This window comes from Gadus morhua, chromosome 4, assembly GCF_902167405.1.
Source record: "Gadus morhua chromosome 4, gadMor3.0, whole genome shotgun sequence".
Classification (NCBI taxonomy): Eukaryota; Metazoa; Chordata; class Actinopteri; order Gadiformes; family Gadidae; genus Gadus; species Gadus morhua.
The window spans coordinates 32,452,299-32,476,640 of NC_044051.1; the positions used below are offsets into that span (position 1 = coordinate 32,452,299).

Here is a 24,342-nt window from a genome sequence, read left to right on the forward strand (position 1 = left end):
TGCATTTGTATTTATATAGTCTTTATTAAAAAAGTTTGAGGACATATTTACAAGAGAAGTTAATAGATATAAAAAAGTTATTATTTCAAATCGAATAAAAAGCCAGGGAGACAGAGAAGATGGGAAATAATCATCAAACCTGTCATTGCACAAAATGTTTTCTTATTTTCTAATTTCTTTGGCAAGAGAGGTCTTCTGTGCAATAGGTCTCGGTATTAGTAGAAAATATTGCACACATTGTTTCTGAAGATATATTCGTGCTATTCAAGATGCTATTCCCATGGACTGAAGTAGCTCCGATAAAAAAACTACTTAAAAAAAATACATTGGTCTTTCTGCATTGGAGCCTAAAAACAAACATTATGCAATCTTCTGGGACACAAAAACGAAAGATTAAAAAATACAGTTTATAAACAGAGGAATGTAGTCAATGTTCGATTTAGTAGCGATTACATCGAACATGTAAACCTCTGACAATATCTATAGTTGTAATGCTGTATATATATTACATATATACACTACTGTACACAATAATCTATTTTTAAGGAGTCTTAAGCGTATGACCAAAACAGTAAATCCATTAATAGCCTGCTAGCACACCTTTTGTACCGCTAGCACTGGACCAGAAAACAGCAGATAACTGCTGTCTTTGCTGCTTATGTTTAGCCACATGTACGGGGATGAGGAGTGTCTTTGTGTTTTGGATGTCAACAATATTTCACAAAATGATGTTCGTTCAAAAATGTCAGGTAATAAAACAAACTTTTTTCTTAAAATAACCTTTCCTCATTGGTTGACCCTGTAGTTTATATGCATTCCCTGTGAATCTGGAATCCCATAGGGTAAAACTAATAAAACAAATAAAAGACAAATGATAACAATGTATTCGTCTACTTTGTTTATGGTATTTCTCCACCTAATAATTTGTGCACATTTTTCCAGAGTAACCTCGTTCCTATTAGCTTTTCAACAAGTCATCAACCATTTTTAAATTCTGTAAATCGGAGGAAGAATCGGACAACGTATTTTGTCCGGGTTACGCTCTGGGAGGGGCGGGGCTTAAGAAGTAGTGGTCAATCGTGAGTGTTGGAGGAAAGGTCGGGAGGTCAGAGGACGGAGTTTGAGCCGTGTGTGTTAGCGCTGGTCGGGGTGCCGCTGATCGCGTTGAAGATCCCTAGAGAGTCGGAGAGAGTGTTTCTGTTGCCGTCGTCCGTTGGGTTTATCTGAAAAATAACACACAATCCGTTCAAAACAATATCACAAATCAAGGACCGTAAAGGTTACAAACGTTTACACAGAGGGAAAGTACATACAACACGCATCCAAAACAGGTTTCATATGCATTACAATGACTTTGCTAAGCACAACTAACTACTATAAGTCTGACTATCTTAAATCACTTTTTGATACAGACGTCACACAGATAAGCAGAAGAAGCAGTTTTACCATCCAATCTGTTGAGGTTGAGTGCAGAGGAAGCAGAGGAAGGCGTGGTTAGTAACAAGCATTAGTTTAGTTTCTCCATCACTAACAAATCACTGATAGCTTGATCAGGGTTCATCTAACGTGGCTCCAAAACAAATCAACATTAATCAACGTAATTATTTTTACTATTATAATTATTATTATCAATCGGAATGTAATCCTCAGGAAGTATTATTTTGTTTATTTCCTTCTAGAACGTTGCATGCACGTGATGCTGGACAGCTCTCGGCCGTTTATTACCTGCCAGCTAGCGCACTAGCATGCTAGGCTACCTGCTCGTGCATGATGCTGGACAGCTCTATGCCGCTTAATTCCTGCTAGCAAGCTAGTATGCTAGCATTCTAGGCTACCTGCTCATGCATGATGCCGGACAGCTCCCTGGCCAGGTCCCGATAGCTGGCCTTCATCTCGTCGTGGTACTCCTGCTGGTCCTCCTTGATCAGCCGCTCGTTCACCCCCAGGGCCTGCCCACAGGCGTCCACAAACTGCCTGGATGAAAAACAGGCAGCGGTAAGTAAATGCTAAATGCATTTACCATAGACATTCACTGCATCCCTATAGTGCATTTATCAAAAGCGCTTTACAATATTGCCTTACATTCACCCATTCATGCACACATTCACACACCGACGGCGGCGTCCACCATGCAATGCGACAGCCAGCTCGTCGGGAGCAGGTTAGGGTTAGGTGCCTTGCTCAGGGACACTTCATCTCTCATCTAGGAGGAGCCGGGGATCGAACTACCAAATGTGCGGTTACCAGCCAACACGCTCAACCTCCTCAGCTAAGTTGGGAGTACCTGAAAACCTCCTTCAGCTGCTTGACCTTGTTGTCCGGGTACTTCTTAGCACTGCTGTCGTCCAGGAAGGCTCTGGCGTAGGCTAGGGGCCCGGCGTTGACCTGCAGACGTTATGCGTCAAAGGTCAGAGGAAGGGCCAAGGCAGTGGTCTCAAAGGATCTAGTGTTATCATAATGTAGAAAGGGCAAACATGGCCTCCAGGCTTTGGTGGAAGAGTGTTGTAAACAGGGAATTGGTTAACCTAGGAATTGGTAGTGCTTGGCCCTTGTTTCTATGAACATCTTAACGGTACCAACAGCGATATATTGTTGTTTCTCTTTCCTCTGACAATTGTACTTATTGCAAGTCGCTTTTTATAACAGCGTCAATACCCTAAATGTAAATGTAAAGTATTTTTACACAGGATGCAATGAACGACCTTTGAATCCGTCAAAGTATAAGTAAAAGGGGAGCCGTCACATTAACGGTCCAACCTCATCGCGACCACGGAGTTCATGACGCAGACTATGCAGGGTCCACAACACGCACGGGACGAGCAGGACCCTCTCACATAAGCAAAATTAGCTGGGCGTGGCGGTCCCCCCATCAAGGCAGTTACAGTCTCAACTCAGGCTTCATTGTCAAGCCTGAGGCCATGCCTCCCCCAACTGTAATCCCAAGAGATCCCCCCCCCAGGGGTCACGGTTAGGGGGTTTTCGACAGGGGAACGTGGTGCCTACCTGCACGCTGACGCTGCCCTGCAGCTTGAGCTGCAGGCGGATCATGTCGACGTCGGGCGCGGCACAGAGCAGCCTCAGCTCGGCCACCTTGGCGCTCATCTCGTCGATGGCCACCTCGATGGGGCTGAGGTCCGTCTGGTGCTGGTACATGACCGCCACGCGCTTCTTCACATACGGGAAGCAGTGGGTGGCTGGGGAGAGGAGGGGGGGAGGGGAGGGGGTTGAGGGGAGGAGAGGAGTGGGGGGAGAGGAAGGGGGAGGGGAGGTAGGGGGAAGGGAGGGGGATGAAGGGGAGGAGAGGAGGGGGGAGAAGAAGGGGGAGAGAGAGAAGGGAGTAGGGAAGGGGGATTGGGGGAGAGAGAGGAGAGGGCAGTGGAGTGGAGGGGGGGATATGAGGGGAAAGCGAGAGAGAGTCAACAAACATGTAGTGCTTGAGGAAATGTTCAGGTATTAACCCCGGGGAGCAGGTTGTCTGTATCTGCGTGATTATTGAAAACGCTAGATAGCAGCTGAACTTTGACCTCTGGGAGTGTGGTTTCCTGGCTGAGAGGATGTGTTGTGTCGGGTGTTTCCCATTAATGTTGTCCAACCAATGAGCCAGAAAGAGGGCTTATCAGCTGACCGTGAGTCAGTCACACACCGCCAAGAATGACAATGACGAAATGATGAAATAGGAAATGACTAGATGAAAAGGTGTCGTGTGAGATAATGGTGATTAATGTACAGAAGATAATTAGGGCCACACCTCTTGCGTATTAATGCCTTGTTAGCTGAAGAAAAATACTGGTCAAAATTCACACATACTCATAGATACTAGTCATACTAGTCATACTAGCCACAAGTGAACATGTGTGTCCTGCTCCCTACTGGTACAAAAACGAACTGGTGTGGTCTTAGCTCAGGCGGTAGAGCAGTTGTCTTGTAACCGAAAGGTTGCTAGTTCGATCCCCTGCTCCTCCTAGCTGAGTGTTGATATGTCCCTGAGCAAGACACTCATCCCCCTAACTGATCCTGACGAGCTGGCTGTCGCCTTGCATGGTTGACTCTGCCGTTGGTGTGTCAATGTGTGTATTAACCGATGTAAGTCGCTTTGGATAAAAGCGTCTGCTAAATGCCCTGATTGATTGATTGAAAACAGTGACAAAAATGTCAAAAGTTCTGGTTACTTTGATTAAACACAATAACAAAACATCAAATACTAACTAACAACAAATTTTCATTCACGACGAAATACAAGGACAACCTGAGGGTAGAGACAGACAGCTGGTCTATTGAGCCTGGACACGAATCACCCCTTTGCCCGGAGCCTTACTGGTCAGCACGGTGCGTCGTTTGCACTGCTCCTCCACACCGCCCTGCCTCTTGCCCGCCGCCGTGAAGGGCGTCTCGAACACGAAGCGCCGGATGTTGTGGCTCTTCTCGAAGTCCGTCTTGCGCTCCTCCAGCTCCTTGTCCTCCAGGTAGGGCGTGACGTGGGTCACCTGGATGTAGGCGTACTTGGCGTCCAGGTCCTTGGGGTTCACCTGAGGGGCGGAGGGGTTGGAGGCGGTTTAGGAGGGTTTGAGGAGAGTTAGGAAGGATGGAGGAGGTTTGGGGGAGGTATGAGGAGGTTGAGGAGGGTTTGAGGAGGGTTAGGAAGGATGGAGGCGGTTTGGGGGAGGTATGAGGAGGGTGAGGAGGGTTTGAGGAGGTTTATGAGGGCTTGAGGAAGTTTATGAGGGATGAGGAGGTTTAGGACGGTTTTAGGAGGATTAGGAAGGTTTGAGGAGGTTAAGAAAGGTTGGAGGCGGTTTGGGGGAGGTTTGAGGAGGTTTAGGACAGTTTTAGGAGGTTTAGGTGGGATGAGCAGGTTTAAAACAGTTTGAGGTGGTTAAGGAATGTCTTAGGAGGTTTAGGAAGGTTTGAGGAGGTTGAGGATGGTGTGAGGAGGTTTAGGAAGGTTTGAGGGAAGCTTTAAGAATGTTTGAGGTTGGATAAGGATTGGGGAGGTAGTGTGTGATCAAATAATTTTTAAATAACCTAAAGTAACGCTAGCATTCTCCGATTTAGTTTTATTTCAAACTCCAAATTGTTTTATAAAGTGCTGAATAAAGTGAAGAATAAAATGAGGCAAAGGTTACATTTCATTTTCAGCCAAACTGGTGATCCTTTTAAACCACACTCACTCACACATACGCACATTTGTACAAACTCACGCACACACGTGCACCCCCACACACCCACACACACACCTTGCCGGAGTCCTGTATCATCTTGACGTTCTCGGGGCCGAACTTGTGTGTGTAGAGCTTGAGGAGCCGCTGGGACACCTCGGACAGAGGGGTGAACTTGGGCTCCTTGTAGATGTACTCCTTGCCGTCCTCGTCCTCGAAGAAGCCCTGCAGGGGAGGAGAGCGGCCAGAGGGGCAGCCGGGCCGGTCAGACGCTCGGGCGGCCGTCCACTACAGAGTGAGGGCCCGCCCCCTCTCAAGCTCTGAGTGACAGGCTGCGGTGGAATGACGGTGGGATGGTTTTTATGGAGGAAGAACTAAAAAGCGGTCTCTTGCTCTTTCCCCATTCATCTCTCTCTCTCTCTCTCTCTCTCTCTCTCTCTCTCTCTCCCTCTCCCTCTCTCCCTCTCTCCCTCTCTCCCTCCCTCCCTCCCTCCCTCCCTCCCTCCCTCCCTCCCCCCCTCTCTCTCTCTCTCTCTCTCTCTCTCTCTCTCTCTCTCTCTCTCTCTCTCTCTCTCTCTCTCTCTCTCTCTCTCTCTCTCTCTCTCTCTATCACCTCCCAGCCTCTCTCACTCTCTTTGATCTGTCTATCATTATACATATCATTATATATTATTCATTATAATGATTATTTTTTTGCAAATTCTATCACACGACAGACCACAGGAACACTTCAAATCAGGATGAATCTTGAATTCTCCAATTAATCAACAACAGATCTAAAGATTGGTGCAAATCAGGTCGGCCATTCTAAAGACCATATTGATCTGGTTCAGATCATCGAGGCGATTGATTGGTCCGATCAATTACACAAAGGAAGGAAATGCAGAGAACTTTGGTCGGATGAGGCGGAGGGGGGAGAAAGTTCTAGTTCTTTTTTTTACATTCTACTCATGATCGTCAAGCTTCGAAGATGAGCAGAATGGGAGGTTTAAGGGGGACGGACGGACGGACGGACTCGAGGGGAAAAGACAGACATATTTAAAGGGAAAGACGGACATGTGTTTAAGGGAGAGAGGAGCCCAGCCACACCCTGTACTCACCGCAGCCTTGGAGGGAACAGGGGGAAACAGAGAGAGGCTGTTAAAACACAACACCCTCAGCGCTGCCACGTGCATGTTAGTGCATGTCATACCAGTCCACTTCCTGTTGCTGTCGAGCTACATGCTAAAATTGCACGCTGTACGCTTTGCGCTTGCTCGCTAATTTGTGTCTGTGTGTCTGTGTGTGTGATTGCTAGAGCGTGCGTGTGCAGGCGTGCATATGTGTAACTGTGTATGTGCGCGTTGGCAGCAGAGGGTCCGAGCGGCAGGTGTCTAGGGGTCTAACCTGTCCGAAGAAGGCCACCCTGAAGTAAGTGCCGAGCATCCTCCTCCCAGAATGCATCACTTCCATCACCTTGGTGTAGGCGCGGTGCAGGGTGTCGTATAGGTGGGTCAGTTTCTGCAACACACACACACACACACACACACACACACACACACATACACACATACGTCATATAGTGACTTGATTGCACCCTGAACAATGAACTACGATATCATCAACAACAGTTGTCATGGATGTGTTTTTTTCATGGATGAGGGTTGTCATGGTAATTGTTGTCATGGACAGACGTGGTTAAAGACGTGGGTCGTCATGAAGGCAGGGTTTCTTGGTGGCGGGTTGTCATGGAAGCGATTGCCATGGTCATTTCTTGTTGTGCAGGTGCGTTGTCATGGGAGGGGGGGTTGTCGGGGAGCGGGGTTGTCATGGATGCAGTCGTCATGGACACAAGTTGTCAAAGACATCGGCTTTCATGAAAGTGACTGTCATGGCCATTGGTTGTCATGGAGATTGTGTTGTCGTGGAGGGGGATGGTCATGGACACAGCCTGTCGGGGACGCGGGTGCCACGGCATTGGGTTGTTGGCGATGCCGTCATCAGGGACACGAGAGGGTCACGGCGGCGGGGCGCCAGGGGAGCGCCGGGAGGGGTTTCCCGTGGCACCTCAAAGTCGCGGCGCTGCTCGTAGATGGGGATGATGAGGCGGTAGACGTCGGCGATCAGCTCGTAGCGCTCCGCCTTCCACAGGCCGTCGGCGCACTCCTCCAGGTGCTCCATCAGCACCTCCTACGCACACACACACCCCAACGCACATGTACACACGCACACACACACAAACACACACGCGCACACACACACACACACAGACACACGGACACATACATTGACACATTTTCATATATCCGCCCGTCTGTAGTAGTAGCTACCCTCAAATGGTTTTGCTCGATTGGTTGAGGCTGTTTGTTTCCGGGTCGTCTTATCCGACAAAGCGATACACATGGACATGCTCCCTCCACCAGTGAAGGTCCCGGTCGCAGTTGAACCGTGGACCTGCCGGCTTCGAGGCGTGTTGCAGGAGCCCCAGTGTCGCTGTCTGCCACAGTGCACACACAGCAGCTGGGGACGGGGAGTGTGTGGGTGGTTTTTATAGAGCCGTGATCCCGATACTACCGTCGTAAAGACTCTCCGAACCGCGAGGCTGATGGACTGAACGCTACTCATAAAGCTCATGATGGGCTTAATGAGTGTGTTGGACGGGGAAGGGGAAGGTGTTACTAGATGAAAACGCTTTCAGAATTTCTGTAATTATCTTTAAATCAACTCACAATATCGTACAGTGCAGTTAAAAAGGTCAAGAGCTTGTGTATGTCACAGCAAAGTGTGTGTGTGTGTGTGTGTGTGTGTGTGTGTGTGTGTGTGTGTGTGTGTGTGTGTGTGTGTGTGTGTGTGTGTGTGTGTGTGTGTGTGCGTGCATGATTGCATCAGGGCCTATTGTGCGTAGCTCCGGTGATTCTGATGCCAGATTACAACCTTGTCCAAAGGCGAGCTCAGCTACTGCTCTTCCAAGGTAATACATTGTGTGTATATGTGTGTGTGTGTGTGTGTGTGTGTGTGTGTGTGTTTGTGTGATAGTGAGTGTGTGTGTGAGTGTGCGTGCGTGTGAGTGTGTGCGTTTGTGTGTGAGCCAAGCCCTGCCCCAAAGTCTACAGTACACCACCACGCGACTGACTGATAAGAGATAACATTTTTACTGCAGTACTATTTGCGGATCTAATAATTTTGTGGGAGGAACAGCACTATTAATGTGTCTCGATTCAGATCACAGCCTAATCTGGCATTAAACTGGGACTGTAAAAACAAGCCAGAGTTCACATCATAAAATTGAGTAGAAGTGAGGAACTTCTTTTCATCAGGAGATGAAAAGACAATTTGGGCTAGAAAGCCTAGGTTTGCTCAAACACACAGACTAGAGACTAGAAATTCTGTTCCCTAAGAAACACACCAGGAACCAAAACTAGATATTCGTAGAACTGAATTGAACAGAATAGAACGTAAGGGAGAACAACCAAAATGAGATTTAAAAAAGAAACAAACCATAGAGCAACCCAACAGAAACCGTCAGAAAATGAAGAATGGAAAAACAAAATGAAAAAAACAGAACAGACTTCCAACCAAGCTAGACAAAAACAGAACTACAACCAAAATCAGAACCTGGAATAGAACAGAAAAAAATAGCACTATTCTAGAACCGGAACCACTGCAGATCCTGATAGACCCCAGAACAGGAAGTGGGCCCCCACCTCGTTGAAGTGTACATCCTGCATCCCCACGTCCTCCATCATGGCCGCCTCCTCGTCGATGTTGGGCGTGATGACCCGGAACGCCGAACAGCCCTGCCGGAACATTCCTGCCACACGGGGGAAACACACACACGGGACACATGCAGCGGTCACATGACCCGCCGGCGATACCCTTTGACTCACGACCTCTGACCTCTGTGTAACCACTCTGTGTTCCACATTAAGGTCTGGTGGTTGTATAACATGAAAAACATGCATGTTCCCTCAAGGTTCAAACGTGCACAGAGGACTGGCACATGCTTATCGACGGAAACCCGAGCATCTTCAGCACTGGAACCCAGAGATGACCCTTGGACAAGACCTGTGTGTGCGTGCGTGCATGCGTGTGTGTGTGTGGTGGGGGTGTCTGGGTAATATGACTGCAATAAAACGTGGTAAAGTGCTGGCATAATGGTTCACATTCAACATAATAGCTAGTATGGATGGTGACCCGCTAATGAAGTACTGTAACGCTGATTAAATACATCACACAATACAATGCCATATATCTACATACATTGTTGGATGATTCTCGATGCTCATAATGATGATTATATTGTTTGATAATCTATAGAAATGTTGTCATCGTTGTATATTGTATCTTAAAAATATATGTACAATTGATATGTATTTTTAAAGTCAAATTTTGTATTTGAGGAAGTTTATTGAAAAATGTAACCTGTAGGCTTTAAATTCAATTCAATTTCATGACTAGCTGAGATAAACATTTTAAATGTTTAGTGGGAATCTAGAAACAGGGAATACAGCACCATCTACAGACAAACACACACACACACACACACACACACACACACACACACACACACACACACACACACACACACACACACACACACACACACACACACACACACACACACACACACACACACACACACACACAAACCCGCTCACCTTTTCTCCACAGGTACTCTGCCACAAGTGCAGCAACATGGATATAACACATGGCCGCCTGAAATATACACATAAACACACACACACACACACACACACACACACACATACACACACACAAACACAAATACACAATGTTACACACACTGTCACACACATTGCCAAACATAAAGTTACACAAACTGTAACAAAGACAGAGCTACACACTGTAGGAGGAATGCAGCACACTGGACAGCAACCATTCCACAAAGTTCAGACCACATACTGTACATAAAAACTTACATCTGCACCCTCTTTAGTATATTGTACCTCTCCACTTACATAACTCTGCATATTGCAGGTTATAGCATTACTTTGCTTTAGCCCTGCTAGATTTGAGTCTTACATATAAGCTCTTACAATATTATATTATGTATAATATTTTTTTCATATCATGTTCAATTTACCTTTGAAAAAAGAAATATATATATCATGCTAATATTACTTTCAATATTGTAACATTTACTCCTTATAACTCTTTATGCACTCTATTTTTTTTATTCTTATGTTATCCATCATATCTTATCTTATCTTGCCTGTATGTCTGTAAAGAACACTACATTTGCACATCTGGTTAGATACTAACTGCATTTTACTGGCCTTTGTCCCTGTAGACTGCATAACGACGAATAAAGTCCATTCTAATCTAGTGGCAAAGCCTAGCATAGCCTATTGGAGCCTAGCATACCCTAGCCTAGCGTAGCCTAGCCTAGCATAGCCTATTGGAGCCTAGCATACCCTAGCGTAGCCTAGCCTGGCATAGCCTATTGAGGCCTAGCATACCCTAGCGCAGCCTAGCCTAGCCTAGCCTATCGGAGCATAGCATACCTTAGCGTAGCCAAGCCTAGCATAGCCTATCGGAGCCTAGCATGCCCTAGCGTAGCCTAGCCTAGCCTAGCATAGCGCAGCACGACGCGGGAGTCCCACCTCGGACAGCTCCCCGTTCTTGTGGTGGATGCGGGCCATGCTGTCCAGCCAGGTCTTGCGGAGCTCTGGGGTGCTGGTGTAGGACTTGGCCAGGCTGTACTGCAGGTCCACCAGCATCTCGGGGTCGTCCTCGTGCTCCTTCATCTGCTCCGTGGCCATCAGCACCGTGCGGATGCGCTTCATCAGGTCCTTCACGTCCGACGGGAACACCGTGTGCTGGGGAGGGACAGGGTTACGGTGTGACGGTGTGTTCCGGTGTAGGGGAGACGCTGCGGTCGTGATAAGTGTTCTAACAATGGGGATCACAGGCCTGTAAACGTTGGAACCCGTGCCTCACTGGGAGGTCAATAGTCGGAAGGTTATAGACACACTAGTGGAGAGGGTGGTGGAGGTGGAGAAGCAGAAGTGGAGAGGTGGATGGAGGTGGGGGTAGAGGTGGAGGTGGATAGGGAGACAGAGACTGAGGTGGACCGGGAGGTGGTGGTGGAGGTGGGCAGTGAGATGGGGGGGCGTTGCCATGGTCACCTTGATGTTCTTGTCTCCGTTGGCGCAGTTGTTGATGATGGAGAGCGACTGCTGGAAGCGGGTCCCGCCGATGCCGAGGACATCAGCGATCAGCTGACTGACGGCAATCACCACCTTGGGAAGCACACACACACACATTAACACACACACATTAACACACACAGACACTCACGCACGGTACAATGTACAAAAACACGGTACAATGAAGCGGAAGGATTACGGGCAGGAATCGAACCCGGGTCGCTTCGATCAGGACTGATTTTGATTTTATTTTATTTTATTTAAATGGTATGAGCTGTGAGACGTAGTTTTGACCCTTTTGGCCCTCCATACGTGTGTAAGGGCGTACCTGGAGGTGAGTGTACCTGCCTGGCGTGTGCGTGTACCTCCAGGTGTGTGTGTGTGTGTGTACCTGCGTGGTGCGCGTGCGTACCTGGAGGTGCGTGTACCTCCAGGTGTGTGTGTGTGTGTACCTGCGTGGTGCGCGTGCGTACCTGGAGGTGCGTGTACCTCCAGGTGTGTGTGTGTGTGCACCTGCGTGGTGCGCGTGCGTACCTGGAGGTGCGTGTACCTGCCTAGCGTGTGCGTGTACCTCCAGGTGTGTGTGTGTGTGTACCTGCGTGGTGCGCGTGCGTACCTGGAGGTGCGTGTACCTCCAGGTGTGTGTGTGTGTGTACCTGCGTGGTGCGCGTGCGTACCTGGAGGTGCGTGCGTACGAAGGAGCGGCGGCCCGTGTAGTCGAAGTTGCTCTTCATGAGGAAGTAGAGCAGCTGTGCGCCGTCGCTGCGGATGGAGCTCAGCTTGGAGTTGCAGCACTTCAGCGTCTCGTAGCACAGCGCCGCGCACATGTCCGCGCGGCCGTCGAAGAACGTGCACGGGAACTGACACACGCACACGCGCACGCACGCACACACACACAAACACACACACACACACACACACACACACACAGAACACAGAACACAGAGTCACAACCAACAACTCCTACCTCCCATATGAATTAAACTATATTTATTCATAGAAACCTTATTTATAGAAACCTTATTAACTAAACAAATCACTAAAATAAACGTTGTGCTGCAAATAAATGTGCGAAACAAATGTATATACAAACACACTCAACTCTTAAATATATTAATATATATTTATTCTAATTACAGTGTACACGCCTCATACCCATTGTCCAGCCACTAACCCAATCATAGGCCTTTACAGTTCATTTATAGATCTCAATTAGTTAGTGTATACACATTGTTCCTCAATAGTTTGTTGCAATTAGTTATTTTTCTAATGGTGATTCTCATTCAAAATTGTGTTCATATTTTGCTTTCATCGTGCTGCTTTATGTATTTTATGCACCAACCTCACTGAGTCACATCCCCTGTTTGTGTGAAAACATCAACAACAGTCTCACCTTGTAGATGAAGGTCCGCAGGGCGGTGAACACCTGCTTGAGCGCTGTCTCTGATTGGGGGATCTGCAGGAAGCACAGGTGCACCTGGAATACCTTCTTCATCAGCGGGTTGTGGCCCAGGTCTGAGCTCAGCTGACTCTGAAAGCACCCACCCAACGCCCACATGAGTATTGAAGTTATGGAAGTTATTGGCGTTATATGAAGTTATTGGCACTATGCCGAGTGGCGCTGGGTCAATAGAGGGCGCTAGGGCGCCGCCCCTCCGTGAAATATTCACTTGAAATATATCTGCAGACTATGAATCAACTATTAAAAATATGAAATAAATCAACAGAAATACATAGCGTTTATCCTCGTTTAATTGTGTGATAGACCGTACTTGCCACTGCCAGCAACCATTTAAATGCGTCTGAACGTCAATGATTAGGCAAGTTATTGGTCATTCGAAATAAAACCCTACCCTCCAAGTCAGGTGGAGTGGGCATAAAGTAGGTCTGTAACGTATATGAAGTGTAAGCTTGTCCAGGCCCTGCAAGTCGGTATGTAGACTATGAATCTGAATGAATAGTAGGTAATAGGTAATTGATTGTTGCCATCCCCAATATGCAGCAGAATACAGGAAATGAAATCTACAAAATTCAAAATATTTGGGGGGAGGACCCCCGACAACATCCTCGATCACCAGCCGCCACTGGGTATTACTCATGTTGACAACTAGTGGGTGGTCCATTCCTGGCCGCGTCTTGATAACACAGGTGAAACTTAATGAGCAGCGGCGGCCATTAAAAAATGACTTTGGATTGACACCACGCATGCGACCGAACGGCACCTTGAATCCGTTGATGAAGACGCAGAGGGTGTCCAGCACCGTCAGGCAGACCTCTGTCGACACGTTGGCCTCCAGCAGACACTGGTTGCTCACCTCGGGCTCAGAGTGGGAGTACACTAAACACACACACACACACACACACACACACACACACACACACACACACACACACACACACACACACACACACACACACACACACACACACACACACACACACACACACACAAACATAAACAAGAGCTTTAACGCATCATACGAGTTACAAATAGGGGGTTAGGGCATGCTAACATTGCTAGGAGGAAAATGTGCTAGCAGGCTAACAAGCTAACATGTACTATTGATCTTGCCCATACACATCCATAATAATATTGATTATAAGTAAACTGTTAACAAGGTGGATGAACAGATGTACTTTGTTAATCCAAGGCCGGAAATTAAAGAGTTCAGGTCAATCAATTACAATTGACTAAATTTTTGCCTGTTACACAATAGCTTTAGTGTTTACCAACAGTACACACCGAGAACACACTCACCGTTGTTGAAGGTGTGTGCGTTCTCCACCGTGCCCAGCTGCTGGAGGCGGGCGTGCAGAAGCCCCGCCCTGTTACGAGACACGGGCAGCGTCAGAGACTTCCTGTCCGCAGCCACAAGGCCCGCCCCCTCCTGACTCCTGTTGGTCGAGCAGAAGGACAGAGAAGCCAGGTCATTGGTCAGCACGGCTGTCATCAGCTGCATCATGATGAGTTCTCATTTAAATTAAAACGTGAAAACAGTTGATTGAAACATTTTAACATCATACCATTGTTAACCCTCTAAAAATGACATTCTAAAACTGTATTCTGAAACAACATTCTGAACCTTCTTAAAACTTGATTCTAAAAACACGAGCACAAGTAACTCTTAGTAATAGTTATTTCAGACATGGTTTTATGACACAGCGTAATGATGAAAATGAATTCATTAGATGCGGAGGATCATTCTTGGTTACGGGTGACTTATGTCGTTCTACTGACATGAGGTGAAAAAAACTGCCACACAGATGACGCACACCACACATGACAGTACACACTTATACCCCAGAGAGATAGGTTTGCAGTCTGTACATACTTAGAGCTAACACTTGGAGTCAACACAGTGAATGGGCTGAGAGTATGAAATCCACACGTCAATAGTAAAAGTGATGGAAAACTATTTTTCTTTATTTACTTCTAAAAATGTAATTATGGTGTGTCATGTCAAGGTGTGCATTAAGCATCAGAAAAAGTCTTGGCCAGACTTAGTTTATTAGCGGACTGTTAAGAAACTTTCCTGACAAGATATTGTGTAGCTGTTTAGTGGACACATCCCTCTGTGATAGGGTTATTTTATGTGTTTAAAACCTGTTGTCCATCACTTTAAGCACACACACCACTACACACAGGAATGGACTAAGAGTACAGATGGAACTCAAGAGTATGCAAAACACACTTTAGCACCTCACTGCACACGCTTAAAGTCGCAGTGTGTAGAATCAGTTATCTAGTGGAACACACTTGGCAGAAAAGGATGATAATATTCATAAATATGATTTAAGTAAGGGATAATGCCCAACGAGGTGTCCATTACCAGGAATTAATGGACGACGCAGAGGCCTCCGCGAAGTCCATTAATAGAAATTCGTCCCAACCTTTATACCAGAGATACTCTAGGGTCTATAGCATATAACCGCCTTGCCTGATTACAGACCAGCTCTCGTTTTGAAGACCGAATCACCGCGCCATTCGTTTCAATTCGGAATCAAGACGGTCTATACTTTCAACTTAAAGTGTACATAATTATAATTTTAAATTAGTCCCAGCCTTTATACCACAGATACTAGAGGGTCTATAGCATATAGCCACGTTTTCTGATTACAGTTTAATGCATTTTTCACAATTGAACAACTCTCGTTTTAAAGGCTGAACAGACAATTTGACTCGAACTACTTAGCAGGTGTCCGTATATCAGGGGTCAATGCACACCCTTCAGCCAATCAGAATCAAGGATTCCCCCAGGCCGTGGTATAATTGTATATAATCCCATGAAAATAAGCTTTATAAAAAAGATAAAAATTGGTTGCAATCTCCAACTTCACCACTAGATGCCACTAATTCCTACACACTGTACCTTTAAGGAACACACACGTGGGTTAGTAAGGTGAAGGCAGGTGACACGCTGGAGTGACGGTGATAGCCTGATGGGGTCAGACAGGGCAAGGCAGGGCAGAGCTCTTACCCAATGGGAGGGGTCCGGTGAACCCAGGGGCCGGGGCAGTTATTGAACAACAACACATACTTGCCGGCAGCATTACATTCAAGAAAAAAACACCAAATAAATGAAAAGGGTTAACAGAAAATCAGCAGAGCAACTCAGAGGAAGAAAAAGCAGGGAAAGTGTTGGTAAATCAGTTAAGCTGTTTGGTGAGTTTGACATGATTTACTGTTTACTTACTACAATTTACTGTTTAGTCCTTTTACATGTGACTTTTGAATGATGTTTGTCAGGGGTAGGGTTAGGGTTTTGGACTGTATTTGATTAAAATTATCATATATACAAAACAGCTGAAGAGTGAATTCAGATCCATGTCATTGAGGAGCGGGGGGGGGAGTCCAGGGGCATCTTAGCATGCCTACAGGTTAGGCTGCGGACATTTGGGGATCGAACCAAGGACCTTTGTACTGGAAGATGAACACTCAGATGAGGAGAACGAGGAGGCGGCAAAGGAAGAGGAAGACAAATAGGAAGAGGAGCCGAAAGAGGAAGGAGGAGGAGGAAGAAGAGGAGGAGGTAGATGAGGGAGAGGAGGAGGAGTTGGAGGAAGTGGAGGAGGAGGAAGAGAAGGAGGAGGAAGAGGAAGTGGAGGATGAGAAAGAGGAAAAGGAAGAAAAATAGGAAGAGGTATAGGAAAAAGAGGAAGGAAGAAGAGGAGGGACTGTACCTGGCGATGTTCCTCTTCCCTGCATAGCGGAACTGGTGGAGACACACCCTGCAGAGGAGATCATATGGATTATTTTAGAGACCAGTGAGGTCACACTTATCCACCTGTACACACTTGCATAGAGACACACCCATGAGCCTACATGCACAACAAAACACACACACGCCCATGCATGCACACACACACACACACACACACACACACACACACACACACACACACACACACACACACAGACACACACACACACACACACACACACACACACACACACACACACACACACACACACACAAACTCAAATCCACATTTAACCATTTGAACACACAAACACATGCACACATACTCCCATGAGCAAGTGCCAACAAGCCCGAGAATACAAACAGTCACCCGCAGACACACACACACACACACAAACACATACACACACACACACACACACACACACCTGAGCTACATCACCCAACAACTATTAAAGTGGGGGTGGAGGTCGGTGGGACAGGAGGCGGAGGAGGAGGTGGGGAAGCAGGTGGAGGGATTGGGTCTGTAAGGCGGTGTGTTTGAGAAGGTGGAGGAGCAGGAGATGTGTGTGTGTGTTTGGATGTGGAGGAGGTAGAGGTGAAGTCATGTCTGGACGAGGAGGGAGGGAGGAGGAGCAGGGGGAGGAGGTGGTGGAGGAGGTGGTGGAGGAGTTTGGGGAGGAAGTGGTGTAGGAGAAGATGCAGGAGGAGGAGGGGGAGGAGGAGGTTGTGGTGGAGGAGGAGGAGGGGGAGGAGGTTGGGTAGGTTGTGGTGGAGGAGGAGGAGGGGGAGGAGGTTGTGTAGGAGGTGGTGGAGGAGGAGTTTGTGTAGGAGGTGGTGTAGGAGGTGGTGGAGGAGGAGGAGGGGGAGGAGGTTGTGTAGGAGGTGGTGGAGGAGGAGGTTGTGTAGGAGGTGGTGGAGGAGGAGGAGGGGGAGGAGGTTGTGTAGGAGGTGGTGGAGGAGGAGGTTGTGTAGGAGGTGGTGGAGGAGGAGGAGGGGGAGGAGGTTGTGTAGGAGGTGGTGGAGGAGGTGGTGTAGGAGGTGGTGGAGGAGGAGGAGGATTTGGTGAAGGAGGAAGAGGTGGTGTAGGAGGTGTTGGTGGAGGAGGAGGAGGTGGTGTAGGAGGAGTAACCCTTACTCCAGCAGGCTGAAGAAGTCCATCAGCTCCGAGGGTGAGGCCTTGTGCCAGTAGGTGAAGAGAGCCTCTGAAGGACGGAGGGGAGACAACGCTACGTCACCTGGTCTGTCCGGCATCCATCCATCTGTCCGTCCATCCATCCACCCACCCATTCATCATCCACCCATCGATTCCTCCATCATCCGTTAATCACCCATCCCTCGCCCACCCATTCAGCATCCAGCCATTCATCATCCATCCATATGTCTAACCCTTCGTCTACCATCCATCACCCATCCATCAATCCATCCATCATCCACCCATCAGCTACCCACTCATCATCCATCGGTGAATAATCCATCCATCAATTCATCCAACCATTCTCCACCCACTCACGGTCCATCAATCCATCATCCACCCATTCAACCATCCCAAAATGAAACGGTTCAGAGTGCCACTGAACCGTTGTCGATCGGCGGTGTTAGAGTCCAGGGCCTCCCCTCTCCCTCCTGCGTCTCCCCAGGCCTCCCCGGGGGGCGCCCTTACCCTCCGACATGCTCTTGAGGACGTGCAGGAAGCACATGAGCAGGCTCTTCACCTCCTCCCGCTCAAGCTTGTCGCATCGGAGGACCGCGCTGCCCAGTGCAGAGGCACACTGGTTCTGAGAGGTGGGGGGGAGAGGGAGAGGGAGAGGGGAGAGGAGGGGAGAGGGAGAGGAGGGGAGAGGGAGAGGGGAGAGGGAGAGGGGAGGGGAGAGAGGGGAGGGGAGAGGAGGGGAGAGGGAGAGGGGAGAGGAGGGGAGAGGGAGAGGGGAGAGGGAGAGGGGAGGGGAGAGGAGGGGAGAGGGAGAGGGGAGAGGGGGGAAGGGAGGGGAGGGGAGGGGAGGGGAGGGGAGGGGAGGGGAGAGAGGGGAATGGAGGGGAGGAGAGGGGAGTGGGGAGGGGGGAGAGGGAGAGGGGGAGAGGGAGAGGAGGGGAGAGGGAGAGGAGGAGGAGAGGAGGGGAGAGGGGAGGGGAGGAGAGGGGAGGGGGGAGGACAGGAGTAGGGGAGGGGGAGGGGGAGGGGGGGAGGGAGAGGAGGGGAGGGGATGGGAGAAGAGGGGGATAGAGGAGAGGGAAGGGAGGAGGACAGAGGAGGGGAGGAGAGGAGAGGGAGGAAATAAGAGAAGAAGAGGGAAGAAGAAGGGAGGGAAAGGAGTTGGGGACGGTTGGAGAGGAGGCGGGGAGGAGGAGAGGGGAGGAATGGAGGGTAGAAGAGAAGAGTCAACCATTTTCCTCTCCTAAATCAAAAGAACATGAATACAAATTACGCCGCAGTGCCAAGAGAGAGAAATCACATCAAAACAAACTTCTGCGCAGAGAGACTTGAAATGAATTCCCTAGACAAAAGAGAGCGGAGAGAGAGAGAGAGAGAGAGAGAGAGAGAGAGAGAGAGAGAGAGAGAGAGAGAGAGAGAGAGAGAGAGAGAGAGAGAGAGAGAGAGAGAGAGAGAGAGAGAGAGAGAGAGAGAGAGAGAGAGAGAGAGAGAGAGAGAGAGAGAGAGAGAGAGAGAGAGAGAGATGTGTCCAAAAATGGCTTGTGTAGACAGCAGCTGTGCTCTCTCAGCCAAGCATTCGCGGTTTGGCGGAGAGAGACACATTCATAGGGAAAGTGGAGGGTTTAACTCTTGGTTAAAAGGCTAGTGGCTTGGCTTTGAGTCCAGCCCAACCACCACTTCTGGAGCATACAGAACAGCACACCACTCAGGATTCAGTGTTGAAAGACGGGGAACTGGCGATTAGAGGGGTTTGTATAAATAGTCTGCAAACTGCCTTATTGACCTTTGTTACGACAAAAATAAGCCAAATCAAGTGTAGACTCCATCATTACAAATAATACTCCGGACTAAAAACGAGGAGCAAATAAATGAATGATAATCATTTATTAATAAATGGGGGACATGAGGTCAGGGAGAGGTGGGAGTTTCGACACAGAATAGCTTCGCTTTCTCTAACGCTCGGGACGTCTTAGCCCCCCCCGCCCACCCCCATCTGCTGTTCATTTTTTCTAAACCCCACCCCTGAGTGGTCTCAGCGGGCCGTGAAACAAACCACACCAGGCATGCAGAGCACCGCTGACGTCACTAGGGCTGCTGACGCCTGGGAAAGCCCTCCTGGCATTCAGGAGGTCTTAAATCGTTAGCCTCATAGTATAATTGCCTCAGTCATGTTTTGGCCGGATTCTGATATCCAACCAAACACTCCTAACGGAATGTAATAAGCACTATGATTGGCTATATCCTAAGCCAATCAGAGTGCTTATTACATTCCGAGATCACTATCTGCCTACTGAGGCATTTTTGACGATAAATACAAAATTGACTTAATAATTTGACCTAAACAATTATGCTAAGAGGCTGACGAAATGCATTTTTAACAAAAAAATCTTTGGACATTTCTTTTTGTAAAGGGAGCAGTTTGCGGAGTTCTGTACTGTTTGTTTTGAAGAGTGTTGCAGTCGACACACAGTGGAGGGAGAAACGGACTCGGGTCAAACTAAATACTTGTAAAGGGGTGTTCTCCCCATCGCTCATGTTAATGGGCCGGCCCGCTGCATTCGGGGGTGTGACATCAGCGACCTCGCCGCCGTCCTCGGCAACGCCGTCCCCGTGGGCCGCCGGCCGGGGGGCGGGGGCCAGCGAGGTCACACTGAGGACGGAGAAGTCGATGGTGGCACGCTTGGAGGTGCTGCCCCGCCCCTCGCCGCTGAGCGGGAGGGGGGCGGGGAGGGGGGGCACGTTGACCGACGCAGACCTTCGGTAGAACCTCTCCCTCTGCTGGGAGGGTTGGGGTTAGGGTTAGGGTTAGGGTGCGGTGGGGGCTGCAGTTCAAACATGAGGGGTTTGGATGAAGGGATCAGCGCAAATTCTTTTTTTTTTCCAATGGCGGCCATTTACAGGTCAGAGGTTCTGATTCACGTGATGAGCTGGGGTGGCCCGGATCCACCTTTGACCTTCGACCTCTGCTGTGAACCAAACGTACCCTAAACACCAAAGGAGATCTGACACAGTGGACGTCCGTGTCCCAAGGACGAACGGGATGCGACGAGGATCAAAACAAGTGTTGCATTTAAATTTGTGCATATGTATACAAATATTAATAAATAACAGAATGCAACTGAAACATGGGTGGATCTGGATTGAACGCTTTGGTAGGACCAGGGTTTCATGTCCCCATTACCAATGAAACTGAAGTGTGTGCATGTACGTGTGCGTGTGTGTGCATGTGCTTTGCCTGTGCGTGTGTGTGTGTGCGTGCCTGTGCGTGTGTGTGCGTGCGTGTGAGCGTGCATGCATGTGGGTGTGCGTGTGCGCGTGCATGCTAGCGTGTGTGTGGGTGTGCGTGCCTGTGCGTGTGCATGTGCGTGTGTGTGCATGTGCTTTGCCTGTGCGTGTGTGTGTGCGTGCCTGTGCGTGCGTGTGTGTGTTTGTGCGTGCCTGTGCGTGCGTGCGTGTGCGCGTGCGTGCCTGTGTGTGTTTGTGCGTGCCTGTGCGTGCGTGCGTGTGCGCGTGCGTGCTAGTGTGTGTGTGTGTGTGTGTGTGTGTGCGTGCCTGTGCGCGTGCGTGTGTGCGTGCGTCTGCCCGCCGTGCATGCATGTGTATGTTTGTTACCTTGTCCAGGGAGTTGGCCCTCTCTCTGCTCTTGTCCTGCAGGCTGTTGCAGGAGTCCGTTGAGACCAGTGACGCCCGCGACCCGGGCTGCAGGACCGAGCCCGCGGGGGTGGAGGGGTGGGGGGAGGCTGGGGGGGAGGGGGGGCAGAGGGGGAGGGGAGAGGGCGGGACGAGGTGTGGTCACATACAATACAGTGAATATTTAACGCTAGGGAAGGCAGTTTGGAGAATCCAAACGGAGAAAGAGAAAATGTGAAAATCCCAGACCATGATTGGACGGGCCTGCATCTGCCACAGATGCACAATTTATTTCTTGTTTTGTCAGAGCATTGGATTTATTTATAGCTTTCCGGATGTTAAGCGAATTTCAACAAATAGGATGGAAAATACTTTAAAAAATGAATAGCCTAAACTAGCTCTAATAATGTTGCTATATTACCCTATTATTCACTATTTAGTAATTTGGCATGTGCATCTATCCAAAGTAACAGTCAATTATATTTTTGGGGCATTATTGACAAGGTGGGGGGTTTAACTTAAGGATGCCTTTGACAGGTAGAGTTCTGACATCAGGGTTCGAACCAAGAACCTTTCGCCCTTGGGGAGTCACCCTAACCATTAGTTTGTCGTGCCCTCTGGAGACTATCCATAATTTGTTCCAATGCTTGTGTGTATGTAAAACTCTGGGCTGGATAGGTGTGTGTCTGTGTGTGTGTGGGGGGATTTATGTGCCGGGGATTTACCTGTTCCTGAGATGGCCCCGAACACGTCCTTATGGAGCGCGCTCTCCATACAGATGCTTCCTGTCTTCATAGGGGTTGCCAGGGAGTCTTCTCTGGTATTCTGGAAACAACAAGCAAACATTAAACACTTTAATTAAAGAAAGAGGAGGATCATAATTCTCCTTGTGTCTGTAAGTCTTCAAAATTGTTTAGTTTGAAGATTCCAACCACAACTGGCTGATCTTAACACCACATCTGTTAAAATGTGTCAAAAATAATCGAAACACACCCCAGCTGTAACTGACAGACCGTGAGAAAAATAACGGCGTAGAAAAATGCTCAAGCTGCAGTTCCTAATGTGGCCACCAGGTGTCAGACTCACGCTGTTGTTCCCGCTGAGTGCCGGGGACTCCTTGGCGTCCAGCCTGTGGACGTTCTCCAACAGCAGGCCGAAGAGTGGGAGGTAGAGGGTCGACAGTCTGGCCTGCTGGCTCTGGCATCACGAAATACAGCTTTGATTCAGCTTTACATTTGAAATATAACGTTTAAAACATAACTTTAAACATAACTTTGTGTTGTCTTGTTCTTAAGAATGAATAGAATCACCATTTGTTCTTACATTCTTATAATTCCACCTTCTCACTCTACCACTCGTTACAGGTTTTCATTTATTAATAAAAACACTGACAGCGCCCTCTATATGTAAAGCATGTATATAACAGGGCCATATAATATACATACATAACTCATGAGCATGATTGTATGGTTGGATATCCTTTGTTTTTAAGTAATTCTCATCATCATCGTCATCGTCATCATCATCCTCATCTAGACTTGGTAGCCCCGTACATTCTGCCGGCGTTTTGAGTTCGCCCTGCAGATGGGTCTGGAGAAGAGCAATACATTTCTTTCTAGTTTTGATACGTTTTTGCGGGAGCCAATCACCAAGCCGGCTTTCACCCTGGCGCACTATTGGCTGGTTTAGCACAATGACGACAGGGAAGCGACGACAAGCAGCCGATTGCGTACAGTCATTTGAACTAGGCCTCATTGATCACGACCCTTGTGCTAAAGAAAATGACAGCATCTTCCCCGAACAACGATGATGAGGCTAATCTTCATCGTCATCATCCTCTTCATCATCATCCTCTTCGTTATCGTCATCGTCATCATCCTCTTCATCATCATCCTCTTCGTTATCGTCATCGTCATCATCCTCTTCATCATCATCATCCTCAACCTCACCATCCATCACATAACAGTGTGTTCCCCCGTGCGGGGGGAGGGGCTTGCGGCTCACCTTGGCGGCGTAGCGGTCGTCGAAGGTGTGCTTCATCATCAGGCTCTTCAGCACCTGGATGGCGACCTGGCGGACCTCGCCGGGCCCCTGCAGCGCCCCGCCCACCTCCCGCAGCAGCAGGCCCACCAGGAAGTGGTTCCGGCAGAAGTCGTCGGTCAGAGAGTAGTCGGGCTGCAGGTCTGAGGGCGGAGTCGACCGTGGATCAATCGTCAGATTAACCAATTAACCACTTAACCAATTAAGGGCTAGCCAACTAACCTGGTTAAGAAATGCACTAATAGAAGAACTGCTGTACTGATGTACTTATATACTAATGGACCTATTTACTAATGTACTAACCACCTAAAGAGCTAATGTACTTATGTACTTATTTACTCATGGACCTATTTACTAATGTACTAACTAACTCAAGAGCTAATGTACTTATGTACTTATTTACTCATGGACCTATTTACTAATGTACTAACTAACTAAAGAGCTAAAGTACTTATTTACTCATGGACCTATTTACTAATGTACTGACTTACTCATGTACTAATGTACTGATGTACTGACGTACTGATGTACAGGTGACCAGATGATTCGTCCACCAGTAAACCATTGAACTAATTACAACATCAACAACTTGATGTGATTAGCTGATTTAATAGGCTCAAGGGACATGCGTGTCCTTGTCTTCGATGTGGATACTAATTACTACCGGGGGTCATTTAAGCGATCCTATTCCCTTCATCATCCTCCAATTAGATTGGAGTGACATCGTGTGGACATTGTGTGTAAGTGTGTGTGTGTGTGTGTGTGTGTGTGTGTGTGTGTGTGTGTGTGTGTGTGTGTGTGTGTGTGTGTGTGTGTGTGTGTGTGTGTGTGTGTGTGTGTGTGTGTGTGTGTGTATGTGTATGTGCCAGTGTGCTCTGTGTGTGTGTGCGTTACCTTGGAACCTGTGCACGCGGCCCTTGCTGAAGAGCATGGGCAGGTTGAGGGGGACGTAGTGCTCGTGGTTACACACCACCCGCAGGAACTCAAACTTGAACTCGTGCAGCGTCTGTCAG

General features: G+C 48.3%; 1 protein-coding gene across 3 annotated transcripts in view; it reads right to left on the minus strand.

Annotated features, from left to right (window-relative positions):
• Positions 1–24,342, minus strand: part of LOC115541820 (dedicator of cytokinesis protein 9) — a 79,190-nt gene continuing 54,848 nt past the window's right edge. For 2 of the 3 annotated variants that reach the window (XM_030353686.1, XM_030353684.1), the window contains exons 29-53: positions 24,224–24,335; positions 23,294–23,472; positions 22,376–22,486; positions 22,015–22,114; positions 21,272–21,399; positions 18,170–18,284; positions 17,645–17,711; positions 16,487–16,534; positions 14,064–14,200; positions 13,528–13,643; positions 12,699–12,836; positions 11,983–12,165; positions 11,285–11,398; positions 10,760–10,975; positions 9,794–9,851; positions 8,840–8,946; positions 7,203–7,325; positions 6,543–6,656; positions 6,257–6,262; positions 5,235–5,381; positions 4,316–4,526; positions 3,004–3,194; positions 2,285–2,385; positions 1,836–1,974; positions 1–1,223 (exon numbers count right to left, since the gene is read on the minus strand). In XM_030353686.1, the coding sequence (XP_030209546.1) occupies positions 1,107–1,223; positions 1,836–1,974; positions 2,285–2,385; positions 3,004–3,194; positions 4,316–4,526; positions 5,235–5,381; positions 6,257–6,262; positions 6,543–6,656; positions 7,203–7,325; positions 8,840–8,946; positions 9,794–9,851; positions 10,760–10,975; positions 11,285–11,398; positions 11,983–12,165; positions 12,699–12,836; positions 13,528–13,643; positions 14,064–14,200; positions 16,487–16,534; positions 17,645–17,711; positions 18,170–18,284; positions 21,272–21,399; positions 22,015–22,114; positions 22,376–22,486; positions 23,294–23,472; positions 24,224–24,335 (3,078 nt within the window). In that variant the 3' untranslated portion in view covers positions 1–1,106. The remainder of the gene's footprint in view (positions 1,224–1,835; positions 1,975–2,284; positions 2,386–3,003; positions 3,195–4,315; positions 4,527–5,234; positions 5,382–6,256; positions 6,263–6,542; positions 6,657–7,202; positions 7,326–8,839; positions 8,947–9,793; positions 9,852–10,759; positions 10,976–11,284; positions 11,399–11,982; positions 12,166–12,698; positions 12,837–13,527; positions 13,644–14,063; positions 14,201–16,486; positions 16,535–17,644; positions 17,712–18,169; positions 18,285–21,271; positions 21,400–22,014; positions 22,115–22,375; positions 22,487–23,293; positions 23,473–24,223; positions 24,336–24,342) is intronic. The other variant, XM_030353685.1, reaches the window with a different exon arrangement.